A 19,057-nucleotide genomic window follows, 5' to 3' on the forward strand; every position below is an offset into this window, starting at 1 on the left:
TAATATGCTAATTATCATTTCTATTTACTGTAAATGCTATTCTAATTGAGCAATTATAAGCTACATTTGAATTAACAAATAGACCTGGCCTTACCAATGATGTTATCAGTAAGATTCCAGTCTTTTACTGTAAGACATAACTTGATAATAAAAGTAATTTTGACTTAAAGTCTGTAAGAACAAAATATGAAGGAACACAGCAGATTAACTACAAAATTGAAGCCTCAGGTTCAAACCACGTGTTACTTGAAAATGTCAGAAGTATATTATAGATTTTGAAACCCAGAAGAAATAAACATGTTTTACAATCTGGAATATATAATTTTAATTAGTTCTCAGCAGTGCAGTAAATGAACAACACTTATTAATAATTAATTTTGGAGAGAATAGCAGGAGGAAAAATATAAACAGTAGCTTTTCCTGACCATTTTTAAGTAGCTGACATCTCAGTATGTTTCTGGAATGCACAAATTAAGGGTGTATTGTATATAGTGATTTAAATAATCAGCTTTCTTATAGTCTTATCAACTGAGATTATAAAATTGTAAACACAATTTTTCCATGTTTACATCTACTAGCTTTCATTTGGACACATTAAACCATACTTTTCTGTTGTGTAGTTAATTCATTGCCATTAGATGCCAGGTGCTTATCTAATTTTCCAGTTAGAGTTACTATTCAGCTTAAGTCACTCTACTTGGTTGTCAACAGTAGTTAAAGCAGTATCTTAAACCAGAGGTCAAAATTAAATCAATATTTTGATTCAAAATGATTACAAACATATCCAAAGGTCATAAAATGCTGAGAAGAGTTCAGTGTTTAAAATGCATTTTCTTCTTACAGATAAGCTGTAATATATACATGCGTATGTAGCTATATACCTTTGATTGTGGTAGCTACACCTGAAAAATCTTTTCTCCTCAGATGAACTTACAAAATTCAAGAGACCACCACTGATACAAGACCGTCTAAAGTTAAAATAAAACTGAGTGACTTGTTACACAGTGAGACAGAAAAACTGATATACATTATTAACTTTTTCAAGTAATGTTATGTACAGTTTTATTGCCAGTATATGCACAACAGTAAGCATAGACCTATAAATACACAATGTAATTAACAGTAGAAAACAAAATTGTTACAGGTAGAGGGAGAGGATATAGAGAAACTTTTCCTGCTGCTAGAACAGAAAGAAAGGAAGGGGAAAGCCTATGACAAATCATCCATTCAGTACTCTTGTCTTAAATTCTTTACATATATTTCTACATTTTTTTCAGTTAAACAAAGTACAGATAACTCTGCAACAATAGCAAATTGCTTCCCTAATAGCTATTTGCCTTTTCAATCAAATTCACTTTATATTAGGATTAAAAAAAAGTAAAGATGAGAAATCATTAGTATCCTGGTTCCAAATTATCTAATTTGGCCTTTCACCAAAACTGGTAATTTTTGAGTCAGCTGCACATGAAAAGAATGGGTGTAGCAAGAGGTGATTAAAAAAATTTGCTAAAAAGTAACAGAAAATCACCCTTTAAGTAGTTTTCCAAAAGACACTATAGGCAGCAGCTCAGTTAAAAGTATTAGCCCTGAAGAGGTAGAGAATTTGAGCCCATCATACAAAGACAGCCTTGGCACCATCTTCTCTCTCATCAGGATCAATATTTTCAAGTAAGACAATTTCATGGTAAAAGGAAACCAGGTTCCACCATTTAAAGAAAAGGTGCTGGTCACTCCCATGTCTCGATAATTTGTTTATTACGTGAGAAACAGAAGACGGTCAAGGACACACACGCACTTGATTTTTTTTGTCCGTTTCCATTATCAAGTTTATTCATAAGTGAATTTGATATTAATAAATACAAAAAAGCATCATTCACAACAAAGATATAAACAAACCAAAAAAAACCCTGCAATAAAACCTCCTATTTCAGTAAGTATCAAGAAAAAACAGGCAGATGATTTGGTGCAGCTTTCTTAAGGGATCATAGAAGGGACATGGTTTTAAATAAAGATGGCAAGATCAATAACCAACAGACAATATCAGTTTTACAGAACTGGCTGATTCTGTAACATCTGTCTTTGAGGTTTTAGTTTTCAAACTATAGATCACCCCAAAGAAGTTGCAACTAATGACATGTATCACCATCACACAAACGGAGTCCAGCTGTAGTTCAAATTAGTCCTGCTTTGTTTCACATCATTTAAATATTTCTAGCATAGGACATGATACGAAACAAAACTCAAAGTAGCAATAAAAATATTATTCTGCAGTTGAATAAAAGCAAAAATGTTTTAGACTGTTAAACTTTTAAAGCTTTAAGCATTCCTGTTTAACCAGCACTTAAAAAAATTTATACAATCATAACACTGGCAAAGGTTAATGGGAAGACAAAGTACAAACAATGTGAAATGATGAATTAGATTAAAAATTACTTTGTATCGATCAATTGATGTTAATACTGCTTCTTCCTGAATTTGGAATAACTATCATAAAAGTTACATGCAGACTGAGGATAGTCCTCTGTTACAGAAAATACACAACGAAACGAAACGAAAAACTAAAACTGGGAAACAATAGTAAGTTCCAAAGGATGTGTTTGAGAATTTCCTTTCATTGATGAGGGTGGTCTATCTGTCCTTTCTTTTGAGAGACCTGGTTCGCTGTGATGAGCTTCACTAACTTTGTCCAGAAACATCAGTAGTGGGATCAGCTCCTCCAGAACCTGTTTGTGCACGTTTGATGTAAAGATTCAGTAGCTTCATCTGCAGATTCAAGCCAAATAAATGTCATTTGAGCAAGCTGCTCCAAATTATAAGATACTCATTAAAATATTATATACATATATGTGAGCTCTGAAAGATAGATTTTAGGCTGGGGGTTATTATAATGCCCAAGTTATTGTTGATAATTAGGAATAACAAATTTTTTTTTTTTTGCCTAGCACATCTGAAAAAAATATATAAAGTCAAAAAAGTTTCTAAGTCTTGAAAGTTGTTCATGACAGAGTATTTTATCATGTCTTTTCAAAATATATTGTAGGGATCACATACAAAACTTTTGATATGGTCTGGCTCTGTGTTCCCACTCAAATCTTATCTTGAATTGTAATCCCCATGTGTTGGGGGAGGGTCCTTGTGGGAGGTGACTGAATCATGGGGGCAGTTCCCCTGTGCTGCTCTAGTGATAGCGAGTTCTCACGAAACCTGATGGTTTTGTGAGGGGCTTTTCCCCGCTTCGCTCTGCAGTTCTCCCATTCTTCTCCTTCCTGCCATCATGTGAAGAAGGACATGTTTGCTCACTCTTCTGCCATGATTGTAAGTTTCCTGAAGCCTCTCCAGCCATGCGGAACTGTGAGTCAATTAAATCTCTTTATGAATTACCCAGTCTAGGGCAGTTCTTTTTTTTTTTTTGAGATGGAGTCTCACTCTGTCGCCCAGGCTGGAGTGTAGTGGTGCAATCTCAGCTCACTGCAAGCTCCACCTCCCAGGTTCACACCATTCTCCTGCCTCAGCCTCCCAAGTAGCTGGGACTACAGGCGCCTGCCACCGTGCCTGGCTAATTTTTTATATTTTTAGTAGAGACGGGATTTCACCATGTTAGCCAGGATGGTCTTGATCTCCTGACCTTGTGATCTGCCCACCTCGGCATCCCAAAGTGCTGGGATTACAGGCATGAGCCATCGTACCTGGCCTAGGGCAGTTCTTTATAGCAGCATGAAAACAGACTAATATAACATTAAAGTAAACTCAGAAGTCACCATTAAAGCAATAATAACAAACAATTGAGTACTAGGTGTTACACGATATGCTGTTTTACATTATATCTTTATCTTCATATTTTATAGATGAGGAAATCACAATATAGAATGATTAAGTTACTGCCTGAGGTCACAGGGGTGGGTAAGAAGTGGGCAAAAATAGGAATTCAGGTATTTGGGTTACAGGACCTAAGATCTTAGACCATGAAGCCACTGTCATCCTACCAAGAATGTTTTAAATATCTCTGTGTCATTCTGCAGTCTTTGTATGAGATCATGACTTTATGAAGTTTGTAATCAATAAATATACAATTCTGTGTTCTACTTTTTTTTTTTGATACAGGGTCTTGCTCTGTTGCCTGGGCTGGAATGCAGTGGTGTGATCACGGCTCACTGCCGCCTGAACCTCCTGGGCTCAGGCAATCCTTTTACCTCAGCCTCCCAAGTATGCTGGGACCACAGGCACATGCAACCACGCTTGGCTGATTTTTTTTCTTTTTTTGTAGAGACAGGGTGTTCCTATGTTGACCAGGCTGGTCTTGAACTCCTGAGGTCAAGTGATCCTCCCACCTTGGCCTCCCAAGTGCTGTGGGAGCTACTACATCTGGCCTACTTGTTTCATCTAACGTTATTCAAAAATATTTTTTCCAACTACCTACTGTCTTCACGTGTAACATTATTACTGGCTACCTACTGTTCTGATAAAGTGCTGAATTTTAATTGTTTTGGAAGGTTTGCTTTTTAAACATTAACTCTTTGATCCAAGAGTTTTTAACCTGGTAGCCATGGGATTCAGGGGATCACAGAACCCTCTGAAACGACATGTAATTGTTTCCATTATGCATTTTTCTATTTTTTTAAAACTTTGTCTCTCATGGTTTTATCTGAATGCATTTTCCTTAAGATGAGATTTTACCTAAGTCTCGAAGTGGTTTATAACCCGAGTTAAGAATTATTGTTAAATCTATCTATAACTTAATGTAAAGTGTGTTACCTAGGCTCATTTTCCATTATATGTATATTCTGCTTTTTTGCTATTAAAAGATAAATTTGACCACAGTAAGACAATCCTTAGGGTTTCAGAAATTCTTTAAGTGACGGTAAGTGCTTTCTGCTAAATGGTTCATAAGCCATGATTCAACAATCAGAAGTTATCTTCACCCTTGAGAACAAACTTCTAATTCAAAACAATTATTATTATTTTTATTATTAGAGACACGGTCTTCTCAGTATGTTGCCCAGGCTGGTCTCAAATTCCTGGTCTCAAGTGATCCTCCCACCTTGGCCTCCCAAAGTGATGGGATTAGGGGTATGAACCACTTTGCCTGGCCACCTTAGTAGAATGAATTTTAAAGTACTGGTAGTAGCAATCAAATGAGAAAGGCAAGACTTACTTATTTTTTTAAGTCTGAACAATGAATCAGAAAACTTTTATTTTAACACACCAAGTTAAAGTTGCACATTAATTTGGATAATAGAAAGAGAAGAACAAATATTTGATTATCATAGTTCTTAAGGGGAAAAATTTTAAAATGTGCTAGTATTCTATATTTGGAGAGATATACAGTAATCCATTAATATATAACCACAACAGTCTATTTATTCTTAATAAAACAGTGGTCAGGGGTAAAGATTTGGGTCTGGGATTTGGTAAGGAGTCAGCTGACTATTATAAATAACCAGAAGCTGCAGGCATTTTCTCTCACAGAAACCTACCAATCACCCCAACAAACTGCTGACTTCACCTGCGTGAACATCTAACAAATGTTAGAGCAGAAAAAGATAAAATACAAAACAGAAATAATAAAGGCAAGTTGGATGCTCAAAGCCTGACTTATTAAATGCCAAATAAAAAGCTTACTGTTACAGACATATAACTAAGTTTTGAAGGATGTACTATGGCCACCATCTCTAAAACACAGCAGCACTACTTACTTTACTGCCAGTAAGTTGACTGAGATGTGGTTTTAGTTCATCACCAATTACTGCATGAACAGCCACCAGGCAGAAGACACAAGCTTTCCGAACACTGCTCTCTGAATTATCATAACCCTATGGAGAGAAGTCCACTGTTAGTACTCCAGGGGATCTGAGAAAACTACCTTTTTAACAGGGACAGAAGATGCAGCTGAAAGACGAAATCTCGAGCATACTAAGGAGAGAAAAGTGCAGAACAAAGTTAACTTTTTAACCTTTTCAAGCATAGACAATGCCCTTCTCTCCCTTCACTTCCCCTACTGCGCCCTCACTGTTAGCCCTCTATATCAGGTTCTTACTTAGTCTGGAAAGCTGCACTTCTCTGACTCTGAGGCTGCTCACTTGCCAATTCACCCTGAAAAAAGTCTCCAGACTAACTTTCCTAAAGCATTAGGTTTTAAGGCAGTCAGCGCTCCTCACTATCCGATAAAACCTAAACTCATTGGTTTGGTAGCTCAAGGTAGTCACATAATCCAGGCCCAATTAAGTTTTACATCTGTTCCATCCCTGCAATTACCTTCTCTAATAAATCCAGTCTATGTAAACTATTCCCCTATGCTTTTATTGTGCCTTTAATAACCTAATTGTATTTAAAAAAGTAACTTGTTTCTAATTGACAAATAATAATTGTATATATTTATGGGGTATAATGTGATGTTTCAAAACATGTACACTGTGGAATGACCAAATCAGGCTAATCAACATATCCATCACCTCAGATACTTATCATTTCTTTGTGGTAACATTTAAAATGCATTTTCTTTTATAATTGCTACTTTGAAATATACATTATTAACTAGTTACTGTGCTGTGTAATAGATAGCTAGAACCTAATACTCTTTAACTGAAACTTTGTACCTTTTGACCAACATCTTCCCTTTCTCTGTCCATCTCTCCCACTTATGCTTTTGATCACACTACTTACTCTATTTCAATAGTCTACAGCAATCTTATCCATGAAATATTTTTGAATCAATTATCTGAATGAATATGCACATTTTACTCCAGGGAAAAATAGAGTTAATCTCCACTAAAATCCTAATCATTTTATCTTTCTAAAACAACTGCAGAAACATTAAAATATCAATAGATATCTAGCTAAAAGTATATTATTCCTAAGTCATGCAATCAAACTGTTAATTTTATTTTCCATCATTTTAATATAATTGCAATTATAATGTAAATTAATTTTTCTATATGGTCTTTATAATAATGATATGAGGCATTCATTTAGTATGCTTCCTAATTTAACCACTCTAGAGTATTGTAAGTTTACATCTTCCTCCCCAATAACCTCCTTCCTGCTAAATTTTTCCTATTACAAATAACACTGCAAAGAGTACGGCATTCAATGTTTAAATATTTAAGTGCCTGGTATGTGACAAGAACAGGCCAGGTAAATAATGTTCAGTGTCCAAAAAGACATGCACTGTCCCTTCCCAGAACAGTTAGGGAATCACATGGCAGAATGAGGTATTATGGGCAAGGAGTGGAATAGGAATGTAATATTTATGATCGGATAATATTCCATTGTATGATATATCATATTGTTTATCCATTTATTAATGGATATTTGGGTTGTTTTCACCTTTTGGCTACTGTGAATAGTGCTGCTATGAACATTCATGTATAACTATTTAAATATTTGCTTTGACTTCTTTTGGGTATATACCTGGGAATAGAATAGGTGGGTTATATGACAATTTTGTGTTAACTTTATCTTTTTCCTTTTTTTTTTTTCCTTGAGATGACGTCTTGCTCCGTTGCCTAGGCTGGAGTGCAGTATGTGATCTCAGCTCACTGCAACCTCCACCTCCAGGGTTCAAGCAATTCTCCTGCCTCGGTCTCCCACATAGCTGCGATTACAGGCGCCCGCCACCATGCCTGGCTAATTTTTGTATTTTTGGTAGAGATGGGGTTGCATCACGTTGGCCAGGCTGCTCTTCAATTCCTGACCTCAAGTGATTCACCTGCCTCGGACTCCCAAAGTGCTGGGATTACAGGCGTGAGCCACCGTGCCCGGCCTTTATGTTAACTTTTTGAGGAACTGCCAAACTGCATTCCACAGCAGCTGTACCACCAATTTGTATTTATGCAAGCAACGTATGAGGTTTCCAATTTTTGTACATCCTCATCAAAACCTGTTACTTTTGTTCTTTTGATCACAACCATCCCAGTGGGTATGAAGTGGTATCTCATTGTGGTTTTGATTTCTGTAATTACTAATGACACCAAGCATCTTTTCATGTACTTGCTGGCCATTTGTACATCTTCTTTGAAGAAATAGCTATTCAAGTCCTTTGTCCACTTAAAAGTTATTTATCCTTTTGCTGTTGAGTTATAAGAGTTCTTTATATATACTCTGGAATAGTAGACCATTATCAGATATATAATTTGCAAGAATGTTCTCCCATTCTATAGGTTGTCTTTTCAGTTTTTTGATTAGGTCCTGAGATGAACAAAAGTTATTAATTTTGATGAACTTCAATTAACCTATTTTTTATTTATCATTGATGCTTTAGGTGTCATATCTAATAATCTACTGCCATAGAGGATGAACTTAAATCTAAGGTCATAAAGATTTATCGCTATGTTTTCTTCTATGAGTTTTATAGTTTTAGTAGCTATATTTAGATCACTGATTTGTTTGAGTAAATTTTGTTTACGGTACGTGGTCACTGAAGTCTCTTTGTTACCTCAGCAGTCAGCCAGTGACCTGACAGAGATTTCCTTAAATGCTTGGGGTCAAAACAAGACAAACTCTCCCAGTCTTTGCAGATTGACTCTGAGCTGCGTAATCATTCAATTAGCTAGGCTGCCTACAATTCTGTCTTAGCCCAACTCCTACTTGCATGGAGCCCAAAGAACATCCAGAGGTCCAAGCCTAGGGTCCTCTAAGACGGTGGTCCCCAGCCTTTTTGGCACCAGGGACTGGTTTCATGGAAGGCAATTTTTCCACGGATGGGGAAGGGTGATGGGGGGATGGTTTCAGGATGAAACTGTTCCACCTCAGATCATCAGGCATTAGATTCTCATAAGAAGCATGGAACCTAGATCCCTCATATGTGCAACTCACAATAGGCTTCATGCTTCTGTAAGAATCTAATGCCACTGCTGATCTGACAGGAGGCGAAGCTCAGGTGGTAATGCTTGCTTGCCCACTGCTCACCTCCTGCTGTGTGGCCCAGTTCCTAACAGGCCATGGATCAGTACCAGTCCATGGCCTGGGGGTTAGGGACCCCTGCTCTAAGGTCTTTTCTGAGCATACTTTTGGTGGATTCCTCAGTACACGTGGGCCCAGCAAAACCCTTATTTCACCAATTATCTTCTTCCTCAGCTTCCTCCTTCCCAGGCTTTTGTTTGCTGCTTGTCTTGTCTGCTCTCCCTTGCCTCAGGTGGCTATGGGTAGCATGTTTTTAAATCTCTTCAATAGACTCCACTTAGGAAGCCACTTCAGCCTGATGGGAGGTGAAACAAAGGCTAGTCTCTGTGCCACCCTCTCAGGGAATGCCAGAGATAAAAACAACAACAACAACAACAAAAAAAACATAACCACAATTTTTTGAGAACAAGGTCCATGTCCCTCCTGGCACCAGCAAGCTACACCACAAACATGGGCCACCATCATCAAGGCTACTGAGCATGGGGGATGGTAGGCAGTTAAGTAAGTTTCTTACTGAAAGTAAAAAAGTATTTTCAGTACATGAAAAAGAATGAAGTTGAAACCCTACCTCACACCATATACAAAAATTAACTCAAGGAGTGATGCACAGAAAATGGCAGACAGAGTAGGAAGCTCCAAGAATTGACCCCTCTACTTAAGCAACCACTGAGCTGGCCAAAATGAATAGAATCATGCTACAATAATATATGAAGTGATTTTCAGTGGCTGCTAAAATCATTAGGTGAAAAGATGATGGGGCAAGGTATATAATGGAGGGATTAGACTAATAACATCTGAACCTACTGATCAATCTTAACATCACTGAAGGCAGGACAACTAGATATTATGTGTCATTCAATGAGATGCCACCTAAAAAAGTTTTCTTATTTGGCTCGGCGGCTCATGCCTGTAATCCCAACACTTTGGGAGGTGGAGGCAGGAGGACTGCTTAAGCCCAGGAGTTGGAGACCAGCCTAAGCAACATAATAAGACACTATCTCTACAAAAAATTAAAAAAATTATCCAGGCAACTCACCACCTAAAACAAACAGGAAATTAAGCCAGAAAGTAATCTTTAAAACATTATACTATGTCCTGGAAGTATTAAGCCAGAAAGTAATTTTTAAAACATTATCCTATGTCCTGAAAGTGTAAACTTCATGAAGTATTTAATATGACATGATACATAGAATTTGCTTTGAAATAGGCCAGGTGCAGTGGCTCACGCCTGTAATCCCAGCACTTTGGGAGGCCGAGGCGGGTGGATCATGAGGTCAGGAGTTCAAGACCAGCCTGGCCAAGATGGTGAAACCTTGTCTCTACTAAAAACTACAAAAATTAGCCGGGCATGGTGGCAGGCACCTGTCGTTCCAGCCAGATACTCAGGAGGCTGAGACAGGAGAATTGCTTGAACACAGGAGGCAGAGGTTTCAGTGAGCCGAGATTGTGCCACTGCACTCCAGCCTGGGTGACAGAGTGAGACTCTGTCTCAAAAAAAAAAAAAAAAAAAAAGAATTTGCTTTGAAATAAAATTTGATGTATTTTAATTCATTGTAGTATTATTCTAAAGTACTGAAAGTAAGCCTCTTTCTTTCATTAAGTACTCTCTTGGTTACTATAAGTTTTTGGTTAGATCCTAGTTCCAAAAAAGTTGATTCTATTCATTTTTTGCCAGCTCAATGGTTGCTTAAGTAGAAGGATCAATTCTTGGAGCTTCCTACTCTGTCTGCCATATTCTGTGCATCACTCCTTGAGTTAATTTCTGTATATGGTGTGAGGTAGGGGTTCAACTTCATTGTTTTTCATGTGGAAACCCAGTTGTCCTAGCATCACATTTATTAAAAATACTCTTCTTCCCCACAAAAAACTGTGATAATCAATTGCCTATAAACGTGAGGGTTATTTTTGGATTCTATTTCATTGATCTATTAAGTCTACCTTTATGACAGTACCATGTTGTCTTTACTATCATAGCTTTGTAATACATTTTACAATTGAGAGTGTAAGTACTCCAATTTTGTTCTTTTTCAAGTTGATTAGATTTTTTTTTTTTTTTTTTTTTTTTTTTTGAGAAGGAGTTTCGCTCTCGTTGCCCAGGTTGGAGTGCAATGGCTCAATCTCGGCTCACTGCAACCTCTGCCTCCTAGGTTCAAGCGATTCTCTTGCCTCAGCCTCCCGAGTAGCTGCGATTACAGAGGCGCACCACCACGCCGGGCTGATTTTTTGTATTTTTACTAGAGACGGGGTTTCACTATGGCCAGGCTGGTCTTGAACTCCTGACCTCAGGTGATTTGCCTGCCTCAGCCTCCCAGAGTGCTGGGATTACAGGCGTGAGCTACCACACCCAGCCAAGTTGATTAGATTCTTGAGACTCTTTAACAGTTGATAACCTCCTCTTCCTCTTTCTTCATGCCATTTCTTTATTAAAGAAATTTGGCAGTTTTTCTCGTAGAATTTCCTACATTCTGAATTTGACAGAATATACCCTTAAGGTACAATTTAACATGCTTCTCTATTCTCTGAACTTCCTTTAAACTGACAGTTAAACTGACGACTGGATTAGATTTAGGTTCAACTGCTTTAGAAAAGAAAACTTTTAATTTTTATTTTTTGGAGACAGGATCTTGCTCTGTCACTTAGGCTGAAGTGCAGTGGTATGATCATGGCTCACTGCAGTCTCTACCTCCTGAGCTCAAGTGATCCTCCCACTTCAGCCCCCCAAGTAGCTGGGACTACAGGAACACGCCATCACGCCTGGCTAATTTTTAAAATTTTTTTGTAGCAACAGTTTCTTATTATGTTGCTTAGGCTGGTCTCCAACTCCTGGGCTTAAGCAATCCTCCTGCCTTAGCCTCCCAAAGTGTTGGGTTTACAGGCGGGAGCCACCAAGCCAGGCAAGAAAACTTTTGTCTAGTTGTCCCACCTTCAGTGATGTTAAGATTGGTCAGTAGGTTCAGATGTTGTTAGTCTAACTCCTCCATTGTATACCCTGCCCCAACATCTTTTTACCTAATGATGTTGGTGGCTACTGAAAATCACTTCATATATCCATTGTTTCAATGAGGCCAAATATATATATATATGTGTGTGCATGTACATATATAATATATATATATATTTTTTGGAGACAGGCTCTTGCTTAGTCACCCAGGCTGGAATGCAGTGGCATGATCACAGCACACTGCAGCCTCAAATTCCCAGGCTCAGGTGATTCTCCTACCTCAGCCTGCTGAATAGCTGGGACCACAGGCATGCCACTGTGAGCCACCAACCCAGGTAAGAAAACCTGGCTAATTAAAAACAATTTTTTTGTAGAGACGAGGCATCACTATGTTGCCCAGGCTGGTCTCGAACTTCCAGGCTCAAGCGATCCTCTTACCTTGGCTTCCCAAAGTGCTAGGATTACAGGTGTGAGCTACCACACACTGCCTAAGAAATATATATACATATTTTTTGTTTGGAGATGGAGTCTCATTCTGTCTCCCAGGCTGGAGTGCAGTGCTGCAATCTTGGCTCACTGCAACCTCTACCTCCCGGGTTCACGCCATTCTCCCGCCCCAGCCTCCTGAGTAGCTAGAATTACAGGCGTCTGCCACCAGCCGGCTAACTTTTGTATTTTTAGTAGAGATGGGGTTTCACCATGTTGGCCAGGCTGGTCTCGACCTCCTGACCTCAAGTGACCTGCCCTCCTTGGCTTCCCAAAGTGCTGGGATTACAGGCATGAGCCACCACACCTGGCCAAAAATAATTTTGTAAGTCAATAACTTCTTCTGAATTTACTAGCTGGAATCCTTCTAAAAGTACTTTATCTCATCAAATATTTGGTTATCCTGAAAATAGGATAGGTAGTCTATGTGCTTTGATTCTTTCTCTTTATTAACCAATTTTGGGAATAACCCAATAATCTTCAAAGTTGGCCAGTTTTTAAAGTATCAATATAAACTCATGAATTTCACTTTAAAATTTGATGTATTTTAATTCATTGTAGCATTATTCTTTTTGACCCTCAAATATGAATAGTTTCCTTGCTTTCAGTCAATAATTCTCAGGCTCATTTTATACATTACCTGCTCCAAACCTGGACTCAGTCATTTTCCCAAAGACACCTGACTCTTTTGAGTGGAAAATGGTATTTGAAGACCACAATCTGGGTGGTAGGGATGCTCAGTGTTACTGAGTTGATACTGATTCAGAGGCTAGTAGGAAACATTTTTTGAGATAAGAAATTAAATAATATTTTCATTTTGACATACCCAATTCAAAGTTAAGGTTTTAAGATTTACTTCATTTTATGACATAATTATTTGCTTTGTCCTAATCTATCTTATCTATCTGATATGTGTATTGATGTTATTACTATTAAAAAATAACCATACCAGCATCTTTCCTAACTATGAATATATTGAATGCAGTTCAAGATTTCTTTGCAGTTCCTTTCATCTTTAGGGTATATTCCACTGAAGACTGGTAGTAAAATATTATTTCTTGAGCTCTGACTGCTCTGTTTTGAATAGATCTATTGTCTAATGTCCCCTTTACAAGCTTTAAAATATGATTCATGCTTTTTATTAGTTTCTATAGTTTTCTTACTTTTTTTTACCTTGTTTTCTTAAATTTGGGTTTAAGTTTTCATTTGCTTTGTGTCCATGTGTCTAGTGTATCTTCACTGTAGGTATACCTCGCGCCATTATTTTCTTCCTCTTTTTTGAAGAATAGGCAGTATCTTTGGGCTTGACCTCCACAACCGTTTTCTGTTGCTCATGTGTAAGTGAAAGACACTTTTCTGTATTCCGTATTTTAAAATAAATTTTCTGTGTTGGGGAGTGGGTTGCACCATGAAAGCTTTTCTAGCTTTACTGATGCAGGATTCTTTCTTCTTGTTACCCATTTTTTTTAAAAATACGGCCTTTGGGTAGTCACCTCTGCCACAATATTGCTATAATGCTCAGTTTATTTTATTTTAGATTCAGGGGGTACATGTGTAGGTTTATTACGTAAGTATACTCTGTGTGATGCTGACGGTTTGGGCTTCTATTGATCCCCTCACCCAAACAGTGAACACAGTATCCAATGGGTAGTTTTTCAACCCTTCCCTTTTCTCCCAACCCCTTTTGGAGTTTCCAGTTGTCTATTGCTCCCATTTTTTATGTCTGTGTGTACCCAATATGTTTAGCTCCCACTTATAACAAGAACATGTGGTATTTTGTTTTCTGTTTCTGAGTTAATTCACTTAGGATAATGGCCTCCAGCTGCATCCATGTTGCCGCAAAGGACATGATTTTGCTCTTTTTTTATGGTTGCATAGATGCTTAGTTTAGACTCTAGTCAAGGAATTTTTTGCTAAATAAGCTCTTTCCGGAAGGGAGCTTTTGCAAGGTATTTCTAAGAGCCCTGAGGATCCATGCCACCCCAGCATGATTTGGGCTTCCTGCAGGACCTCTGCCTTTACCTCCAATTTTTTTTATCAGTTATGTATACTTAGCTTTTCACTCTGAATGGGGACACCTCTTTTAGGGGTGAGAACTTGGGTGATTCTCTGGCCCCGGGGTCTTAAAAGTAACTTTTGACTTTCCTTCACACTTTTCCATACCACTGATATTTGCAGGGGAACTTGCTGCTGGTGGCGGTTTGGCCCTATCTGCTCATATTTTGGGCTTCACTGGGATACCTTTTCCTAATTTTGTTGAAGATGTTTTTCATGTTTTTTGTATGCGATCCTAGTTGCTCAGTGAGATAATTTTCTAGTGAGAAAATATGAAGGCATTCAAAAAGTATATTGCCATTGCCTTCTTGCCTTTCTTTGCTCTGGTCCTAATACCTACACACCTTAATTTTAATAGTCTATAGCAAAGAGTTAAAATGCTAGTATTTATGTTCATTAGCATTCTTTTGCTTTTCTGATAGGTAAGATGCCTTTTCCCAATAATTGCAATAAAATCCTGCACCAACCTATCATCAGAGGAAATAAGAAATTTATAAGAACTTAAAGCCACAATAGCTCTTTGCTAGTATCCTCATACTCTAAGCTATTTATTCAGCAAACATGGATTCAGTACCCATTATATATATGACATATACATATTATATATACTCTGGTGTTTTTTTTTGGTTTTTTTTTTTTTGAGACAGAGTCTTGCTCTGTTTCCCAGGCTGGAGTGCAGTGGCACAATCTTGGCTCACCGCAACTCCACCTCTCGGGTTCAAGCAATTCTCCTGCCTCAGCCTCCCGAGTAGCTGGGATTACGGCATGTACCAACACACCTGGCTAATTTTGTATATTTAGTAGAGACAGAGTTTCTCCATGTTGGTCAGGCTGGTCTTGAACTCCCGACCTCAGGTGATCTGCCCACCTTGGCCTCCCAAAGTGGTGGGATTATAGGTGTTAGCCACTGTGCCCAGCCTATTATACTCTGTTCTTAGTACTAAGGCATAGACAAAGAAATTTGGATCTTATGTTAGGACCTCCCAATTTAGTAACATTAAGCTCACAGTAGAATAAAAAATACAATACTACAGATGCATAATGATTAGTTCTCTTTAGGAGGGTTCTTAATATACATACTATGTAATATTAGCCATTAAAATCATATTGTAAAATATTATTTATTGGATGGAAAGAGTTCACAATGTATGGTTAAGTTTTAAAGCATGTTATAAAACACATCTCATTTTTGTTAAAATGTTTCTATGATTGGGTTTATGCAGCTAAAGAGAAACACATTACATCTATGACTGTAAATTAGTATAACCACTTTGGAGTGAAATCTGGCAACACCCAGAAATTCTGTTTCTAGATGTATATATATAAGTGCATGAAGATATTACAAGGAAATTATTATAATATTTGTCAATAAAAAGGAAATAATCCAAATATTTATCAACAGATGAACAGATTAACAATTTGTGGCAAATACATAAATGGCATATTATTCATTCATAAAAAGGAATGAAATTCTAATACAAGCTACAACATGGATGAACCCTGAAAACATTATGCTAAGTGAAATAAGCCAGACTTAAAAGGACAAATATTGTATTATTCCACTTATAAGGAATCTAGCAGAAAATAGAATAGAGGTTACCAGGTGCTGGGGGGGATGAAGGGAGGAAGGAATGGGGTTATTGCTTAATGGGTACAGAGTTTCAGTCTGGGATGATGAAAAATTTCTGTATGTGGATAGTAGTGATGGTTGCATAACACTGTGAATGTATTTAACGCTCCTAAATTGTACACTTAAAAACGGTTAATTTTATGTTATGTAAATTTTACCACACCCACATCTATAACCCCCTGGCTAGTTATGAAAAGTCTTTGTCCTGAATATTGCAGACAAACAGGAGGAAGGCTTGATCATGCCAGTAATGATGCCTGGAAAGTACCTAAAATAACTGTATCCCAAATGTATCATGGCTTATTCCTCTCCAAGCTTTGTTGCTTACCTGTATTAGACCTGGCATAATCTCTGGCAAAAGCAGGTTTAGGGTTTCCTTGGACACTCTCTCTATCACTTTTGTTTGCATTTTGATTGCAGCCAGATTAATTGGGTAGTCTGCAGTTTGAATGATAGGACAAAGCACTTTGATGCACTGCTCTGGACTAATTGAAGTGGCCAACACTGATGCCGCTTCCTCAGCAGATCTCACCACCTAAAAAAAATAGGAAATTAAGCCAGAAAGTAATTTTTAAAATATTACACTACATCCTGGAAGTATAAACTTCATGAAGTATTCAATATAATGTTTGGAATTTGCTTTGAAAATGCTACAGTAAACAAACATGAAAAGTGAGGGTACAGATTACAGATAAAAGGATTGGCAAAATGTCAGTAACAGCTGAAGCTAGATGATGGATACATGGGCTTTATTACACTATTCTCCCTTCTTGTGTTCTTTTTTACCGTTGGCTAAAGTAGTTTTTTTTTTTTTTTTTTTTTTTTTGAGACAGGGTCTTGCTCTGTCACCCAGGAAGGAGTGCAGTGGCTTGATCATCAATCATTGCAGCCTCAAACTCCCAGGCTCAAGTGATACTCTCACCTCAGCCTTCTGAGTAGTTGGAACTACAGGCATGCACCACCATGCCCGGCTAATTTTTTTTATTTTTATTTTTAGTAGAGATGAGGTCTTGCTATGTTGCCCACGGTGATGTTAAACTCCAGAGCTCCAGCAATCCTCCTGCCTCGGCCTCACAAAGTGCTGGGATTACAAATGTGAGCTGCCGTGAGCGGCCTTAAAGTAGTTTTTAAATCAAATTGTGGTCTAGTTGTGTTAGGGTGAGGAGGCTCTATTTACTTAGACTACAATGTGACTGGAGTCCCCTGCATAAGCCATGTTGAAGCTCTGCTCATTATTAGTACTCTCATCTCTAGGAGTCCTTGAGCCCTCTGTATCACATTAATGAGAAATAAAATAAAAATCATATGATTAATGTGTGGTCCAAAGTTAACATACTATTCCTCCTTGTTTTCCTAATGATTTTCTTCCTTCTGTATTGAGCTTGGGGAGGGTAAAACACTGGTTTTGTGATGAAGACAAGAAATGGCTGTCTATCTTCTCACTAGAGTCTGTAATCTCTAAAGATAGTCTTAAGAACACGTAAAAATAACTGCTTTTGATGCTACTTTGGCAGTCTCTCACTTAAGATCTCAATAGGTGAAAAATGCTTAGAAAGGTACAGTGGGACATACACTGAAAAAAAAAAAAAAAAGGCCGGGAGTGGTGGCTCAGCCTATAATCCCAGCACTTTGGGAGGCCGAGGCAGGCAGATCACGAGGTCAGGAGATCGAGACCACCCTGGCTAACATGGTGAAACCCCATCTCCACTAAAAATAGAAAAAAATTAGCAGGGTGTGGTGGCATGCACCTGTAGTCCCAGCTATTAGGGAGGCTGAGGCAGGAGAATCGCTTGAACCCAGAGAGGCAGAGATTGCAGTGAGCCAAGATCGCGCCACTGCACTCCAGCCAGGGCGACAGAGTGAGACTCCGTCTAAAAACCAACCAATCAACCAACCAACCAAACAAACAAACAAAAAACAAGAAAATACACTGGACGTTAGAAGACCCAGGGCTAATTTCAGCTTTAATACCTTAAGGGTGTCAATTTTATATTTTGTAGGGATGCTACAGGCCTTATTTGGGTCAAAAGGTAGATAACTAAACTACAAATATTAGATATCATTTTTAAACTTTCAGTGAAATGCCATAGATGTACCACTACTAAACACGGTTGAATAAAACAAAAACAAAAACAGAAAACAAAACTGGGTCAGGCAAGGTGGCTCAAGTATGAAATCCCAGCACTCTGGGAGGCCAAGCCAGGCAGATCACTTGAGGCCAGGAGTTCGAGACCAGCCTGGCAAACACAGCGAAACCCCGTTTCCACACAAAAATTAGCTGGGCATGGTGGTGCACACCTGTAATCCCAGCTATTTGGGAGGCTGAGGCAGGAGAACCAGTTGAACTCAGGAGGCAAAGGTTGCAGTGAGCTGAGATCATGCCACTGCACTCCAGCCTGGGTGACAGCGAGACTCGGTCTCAAAACAAAAAAACCCCAAAACCCCTGCAAAAATCCAGATATATTTAAAAGTTATGATTCAGTCTTCTAAAAGAGTCACAGTGAAATCTCTTAAAAAAGTAATTACCCCAAGGGTTTCAATTTCCCTGCATCCTCACCAACATATTGTCTATATTTCTTTTGGGTGTTAAGTGGTCTCTCACTATGGCTTTGGTTACATTTTCCTAATGACTAATGATGTTGCACATCTTTTCATGTGCTTATTGCCATTTGTATATCTTTGGAGAAATGTTTATTCAGATCCTTTGTCCATTTAAAAAACTGGGCCATCTTTTCATTGCTGAGTTGTAAGCATATATATTATGGATATTAGTACCTTATGAGATACATGTCTGCAAAATTTTTCTCCCATTCTATGAGTTGCCTTTTCACTTTCAGGATAATGTCCTTTGAAGGACAGAAAAGATTTCCTTTGATTTTTTATTTATTTTTATTTTTATTTTTGAGACAGAGTCTTGCTCCGTCACCCAGACTGGAATGCAGTGGCATGATCTCAGCTCACTGCAGCCTCCGCCTCCCTGGTTCAAGCAATTCTTCTGCCTCAGCCTCCCAAATTGGTGGGATTACAGGTGTCCACCATGACACCTG

General features: G+C 38.2%; 1 protein-coding gene across 50 annotated transcripts in view; it reads right to left on the minus strand.

The window, feature by feature from the left end:
* Positions 1 to 300: 300 nt before the first annotated feature.
* Positions 301 to 19,057, minus strand: part of CLASP2 (cytoplasmic linker associated protein 2) — a 223,912-nt gene continuing 205,155 nt past the window's right edge. For all 50 annotated transcript variants that reach the window (XM_055383029.2, XM_055383025.2, XM_031009614.3 and 47 more), the window contains 3 exons: positions 16,339 to 16,545; positions 5,694 to 5,810; positions 301 to 2,763 (listed from right to left, as the gene is read on the minus strand). In XM_055383029.2, the coding sequence (XP_055239004.1) occupies positions 2,677 to 2,763; positions 5,694 to 5,810; positions 16,339 to 16,545 (411 nt within the window). In that variant the 3' untranslated portion in view covers positions 301 to 2,676. The remainder of the gene's footprint in view (positions 2,764 to 5,693; positions 5,811 to 16,338; positions 16,546 to 19,057) is intronic.

The sequence above is a fragment of the Gorilla gorilla genome, chromosome 2, assembly GCF_029281585.2.
Source record: "Gorilla gorilla gorilla isolate KB3781 chromosome 2, NHGRI_mGorGor1-v2.1_pri, whole genome shotgun sequence".
NCBI classification, from domain to species: Eukaryota; Metazoa; Chordata; class Mammalia; order Primates; family Hominidae; genus Gorilla; species Gorilla gorilla.